General features: G+C 47.4%; 1 protein-coding gene across 2 annotated transcripts; it reads right to left on the reverse strand.

The window, feature by feature from the left end:
* Nucleotides 1–279: 279 nt before the first annotated feature.
* On the reverse strand, nucleotides 280–3,792 carry LOC123965261 (tetratricopeptide repeat protein 24-like). Of its 2 annotated transcripts, none has more exons than XM_046041830.1 (3): nucleotides 3,479–3,792; nucleotides 2,476–2,763; nucleotides 280–767 (listed from the first exon to the last, which is right to left on the reverse strand). In XM_046041830.1, exons 2-3 carry the CDS (start codon nucleotides 2,704–2,706, stop codon nucleotides 444–446), a joined length of 555 nt encoding a protein of 184 aa, XP_045897786.1. In that variant the 5' UTR covers nucleotides 2,707–2,763; nucleotides 3,479–3,792; the 3' UTR covers nucleotides 280–443. The 2 variants fall into 2 exon arrangements, with proteins under 2 accessions (XP_045897786.1, XP_045897785.1); XM_046041829.1 differs by having other exon boundaries at nucleotides 282–767; nucleotides 2,476–2,743; nucleotides 3,479–3,789.
* Nucleotides 3,793–5,544: the final 1,752 nt, after the last annotated feature.

Consider the following 5,544-nt stretch of genomic DNA (forward strand, 5'->3'; position numbering starts at 1 on the left):
CTGCGTCCTCTCTAGCGGCCAGCAGGGGGCGACTTAAACCTGCGTCCTCTCTAGCGGCCAGCAGGGGGCGACTTAAACCTGCGTCCTCTCTAGCGGCCAGCAGGGGGCGACTTAAACCTGCGTCCTCTCTAGCGGCCAGCAGGGGGCGACTTAAACCTGCGTCCTCTCTAGCAGCCAGCAGGGGGCGCCTTAAACCTGCGTCCTCTCTAGCGGCCAGCAGGGGGCGACTCCAGCGGCTGCAGAAAGAAGTGTGATTGTATAGAAGTCTGTGAGAAAATGTTTCTACTTCTCAGCTGATTTATTCCCTCAGTAAACTCTTTCCTGATGAGTTTATGGTCTCAGTCGCTAGTTTCAAGTCTTCAGCACAGCATGATGTTCATTTAGTAAATTATGGTCCCACACCTGGACCTAATCCAGGTTCAGGATCTGTCCCTAGTTCTGGTTCAGGTTCTGTTCCTGGTTCCGGTTCTGACCTGTACTCTGCTGTAGCAGCGGCTCAGCTCCATGCAGGCGTCCCCCTCGCTGCCTCCGTCTCCCTGTGACCGGTACAGCTGAGCGGCCTGCAGGAAGTAGGCGGCGGCCTGTTGGTTCTGGCCCAGTTCATTGTGGGCCAGGGCCAGGTTGAACTGGAGGTCCGGGAGCCGGTCGGCCTTCGGACCAGACTGAGCCAGACGCAGGAGGTCCAGACCTTTCTGAGGCCGGCCCGCCTCCACATAGGCTGCACCGAGGTTAAAAGAACAGGCCCGGAGGACCCGCGAGTCCTGCAGCTGAAGAGGAGCAGAGCATGATGGGAAATCAACAAGAGTTTTATGACCACTGCAAGTACTACTACTATTACTGCAAGTACTACTACTGCAAGTACTAATACTACTGTTAATACTAAAACTACTGTAAGTACTAATATTACTGCAGGTAACGCAGGTTTATTTGTACATTTCAACAAGGAAATCCAAAGATTTTTCCATAAAACAAGAACAGGGAAATATTTAAATACTGATTTTAAAAACATGATAAAAGAGTAAAACAGTGGAAGTTTTTAATCTAAAGCCTGAAGTTTAATTAAAGAACTGAGTTTCAGCAGATTTGCAGGTTTCTGAGAGTTTGTTCCAGATATATGGAGCATAAAACCAGGTTTAGTTTGGGGATAGAATGCAGACCTGATCCCAGACCAGCTGAGAGGTCTGGATGGTTCATAATGGAGCAGAAGATCAGAAACTGTTCTTTGTAAACCAGCAGCAGGATTTTAAAACCAGTTCTCTGTCAGACAGGACAGTGTAAAGACCTCAGAACTGGACTCATGTGATCCACTTTGTTGGTCTTAGTGAGGACTCGAGCAGCAGCGTTCTGAATCTGCTGCGGTCCAGGTTTCAGGTAGACCTGTAAAGACACCGTTAGAGTAGTCCAGTCGGCTGAAGAAAAATGCAGGTCCAGGTCCTGCTGAGACACAAGTCCTTTAGTCCCTGATCTGTTCTTCAGCTGACAGCAGACTGACTTTGTCTTAATGTGGCTGCTAAAGTTCAGCTCTGAGTTCAGGACCAAACCAGGTTCTCTGGCTTGTGGTTTTCAAAAATTACTGACCGAAGCTGAGCTCTGACTTTTAATCAGTGACTTTATTAAATTAAAGAATATTCTGCCCCGTCCAGTTGTTGGTTAGTTCCATGCAGAACCTCAGTGCCTGTTTGGATCGCGGTCACCTGCAGGTTTTGTTATGTAAATCTGTGAGTCGTCTGCATATCGGTGGTTTTCATAATCTGGGCCAGTGGCAGCATGTAGATGTTCAACAGAAGCGGAACCAGCAGACACAAAGTTGTCCCTGTCCTACATGTAGGATTCAGACCAGTTTAGGACAGTACCAGAAAGTCCAGCCCAGTTCTGTAGTGGGTCAGTTCCATGTTGTGGTGGAGTGCAGTACTGAGATCCAATAATACTCAGACTGAAAATCTGCCACTAGTGCTACTACTACTGTAAATACTCCTACTGTTACTACTACTACTGCAGGTACCACTACTAGAGTAAGTACTACTACTACTGTAAATACTCCTACTGTTACTACTACTACTGCAGGTACCACTACTACAGTAAGTACTCCTACTACTGTAAATACTACTACTGTTGATATTACTACTGTTACTATCCTGTATCATAACTTCATGTCAGCTGTTAGTAGATGTGGTGAAACTCCCACGCGGAGTCGTGCTCTGACGCTTCGCTGTAACAAACAGCAGCAGCCAATGAGGCTCCACTATGTAAACTGTATAGAGACAGAGTGCACTGAAGTCCCGCCCACACCTGAGGCAAAAACACCTGAGGCCCTTTGTTCACTTCGTGTTAGGTGCAGGTGTCACCGTGTGCTGCACGCCACCAACAGGTGAAGAACCAGAACTACGTTTTCAGAAAATCTGTTGCACTCAGTCTCTGTACATGGAGTCTGTTAGCAGAGTCACCTGTAGGTGACCTCTGACCTCAGACCCTCACCTGTCCTGCAGCCTTCAGTGCGTGGTTGAAGCAGGTCAAAGCGTCCTCCGTCCGCCCCTCCTGCAGCGCTCTGTGACCGGCAGACGTTAACTCCTCGATGCCCGCTTCCTGAACCTCCTTCCTCTCCTCGCTCCTCCTCTCTTCGCTCCTTCTTTCTTCGCTCCTCCTCTCCTCGCTCCTCCTCCTCACCTTAACCTCGCCGTCACCTGAAGGAGACGCATCAGACGCCATGTTGGACCTGCAGGAGGAGACCTCACCTGGACAGGGTCTGAAGAGACAGAAACACACCTGAGAAGCATGGCTGCTGTGATTATCAATGAATCAGCTGATAGTTTCGATTGATCAGTAATTTACAGTAATCTATATGTGATCAATATAATATAATGAAGTCCTCAGACTGCTCATCAGATCTGACCAACAATCAACAACAACATTAATAATAATAAAAACTCTCATCATTATTAAAGTGTAAAATGAAACAGATTAAATGTTTTTACCTGATTAATAAAATATGGACGAAACATCCAGTCCATTTAGTTTAATCCAGCTTACTGATGAAGACCATGCGAGGTGACAGAAAGCTTCTAAAAGTTCCTCCAGTGGAGCATTATTCTGTTTCAAGCTCACAAATTTATATTTTTGTGTGAAGGAGACAGAGATTTATTTTGAAGAGCCACCTTTCCACTTCCTGTTTGGGTTCAGCTAAAGCTAAAGCTAACAGCGCCCTCTGCTGGAGGCCTCAGCACATGAAGCTCAAACTGATCAATAAACTGAACATGAAAGAAACTAAAATGAGAGACAGAATAAGGAAGATTGTGAATAAATTATTTACCCAATAAAATCAAATCCAAACGTTTCTGCTTTAAATATTTCAGATTCGATGATATTTTTTCAAATAAAGACTGTGTTGTTGTTATTATTAAAGTGAGGCAGGTTAGAGGTCTCTGACTGTTTGATGACCCTGCTAACTGTTAGCAGCGCTAGCTAACAGGTGAACACTTACAGGTTACAGGTGAAGCTCACGCGGAGCCGTCCGTCGATCAGCTGTCAATAACTGAAGGAGGAAGATCGATATGTTTTTAATAAGAAGTGACGTGTTTGAAGAAGCGGCTGGCAGCCATAGCAACACCCGGGTTACTATGGCGACGAGGAAACGACCGCAGGGGAAACGAAATAAATAAATAATAAATAACGTTAAATAATAAGCGGATGACGGTGGATGGATGGATGAATATAAACCAACTGTCTGAGTCTAATAACATTATGAAGAAGTTTCAAAAACTAAAAGTTTGTTTTAACGACAGCAACATACATTGACCACAAGCCACTGCGGCAACGCTAGAACCAATGGGAGAAGCGGCTGGTCGTTTCGGCCAATCAGAGGACGGCGGGAGTTTTCAAACTTTAGACCGGAAGCAGCTGGGAGCAGCGGACAGTTTCAGACCACCGAGACTCAGAACCAGAACCAGAACCAGGACCGAGCTCAGGTTTTCATCACACTGTGAAGTCACACTGGAGAGAAGTTTGATCACCGAGAGGACCGAGCTGATTAACATGGCGGATTCAGCCGGACACAGTCGCTGTGAGTCACTTTATCAGGCTTTAATAAAGTATCCTGTTTTTGATCGAGCTCCACTGAAGATAGTTTATTTCTGTTTACCATGTTTAGAATAACTGCTTCTATGTTGATGTCTTTTGTCTGCTGCGTGGCAGAAGTTCCCTCTACAACCTGTTCTGCCTCCTGCCATGTTTATCAGGTTTACAAGTCTTTTTATTAAGTGGATCATAATAACTGAAGGAAACACTAGTTTAATGTAGAAAAGCAGTTAAAAGCAGTTATGGTTAGAAATAGTTTGATTTGTTGCCAACTTTCACACTTTGATAACTGATTTATTCTGAAAGATTCACATCAGATAAATATTAACCTTTCATTTCATCATCGACTTCAGTAGTTATATTATTTAGTCCAGAGGTTCCCTCAGCGAAATATGGTCAATTCTCACACCTGAGAGGGTCAGGCTGTTATCAGTGTTTCTATCAGTCGACACTCGGATCACAAAAACACTAAACCTTTTATAATTTAAATAAACAAGAAGAGAAAAATTATAGTTTAACCCGTCTGTCTGTTTGCCCGTCTGTCTGTTTGCCCGTCTGTCTGTTTGCCCGTTTACCCGTCTGTCTGTTTACCCGTTTGCCCGTCTGTCTGTTTGCCCGTCTGTCTGTTTGCCCGTCTGTCTGTTTGCCCGTCTGTCTGTTTGCCCGTCTATCTGTTTGCCCGTTTGTCCGTCTGCCCGTTGACCCGTCTGTTTACCCGTTTGCCCGTCTGTCTGTTTGCCCGTCTGTCTGTTTACCCGTTTGCCCCTCTGCCCGTCTGCCCGTTTGTCCGTCTGCCCGTTGACCCGTCTGTTTACCCGTTTGCCCGTCTGTCTGTTTGCCCGTCTGTCTGTTTACCCGTTTGCCCGTCTGTCTGTTTGCCCGTCTGTCTGTTTACCCGTTTGCCCCTCTGCCCGTCTGCCCGTTGACCCGTCTGCCTGTTGACCCGTCTGCCCGTTTGCCCATCTGCCCGTTTGCCCGTCTGCCCGTTGACCCATCTGTTTACCCGTTTGCCCGTCTGTCTGTTTGCCCGTCTGTCTGTTTACCCGTTTGCCCCTCTGCCCGTCTGCCCGTTGACCCGTCTGCCCGTTGACCCATCTGTTTACCCATTTGCCCGTCTGTCTGTTTACCCGTCTGCACGTCTGTCTGTTTGCCCGTCTGTCTGTTTACCCGTCTGCCCGTTGACCCGTCTGCCCGTTGACCCATCTGTTTACCCGTTTGCCCGTCTGTCTGTTTGCCCGTCTGTCTGTTTGCCCGTCTGTCTGTTTACCCGTTTGCCCCTCTGCCCGTCTGCCCGTTGACCCGTCTGCCCGTTGATCCATCTGTTTACCCGTTTGCCCGTCTGTCTGTTTACCCGTTTGCCCGTCTGTCTGTTTGCCCGTCTGTCTGTTTACCCGTTTGCCCCTCTGCCCGTCTGCCCGTTGACCCGTCTGCCCGTTGACCCGTCTGCCCGTTGACCCGTCTGCCCGTTGACCC

The sequence above is a fragment of the Micropterus dolomieu genome, unplaced genomic scaffold (assembly GCF_021292245.1).
Source record: "Micropterus dolomieu isolate WLL.071019.BEF.003 ecotype Adirondacks unplaced genomic scaffold, ASM2129224v1 contig_8975, whole genome shotgun sequence".
Taxonomy (NCBI): Eukaryota; Metazoa; Chordata; class Actinopteri; order Centrarchiformes; family Centrarchidae; genus Micropterus; species Micropterus dolomieu.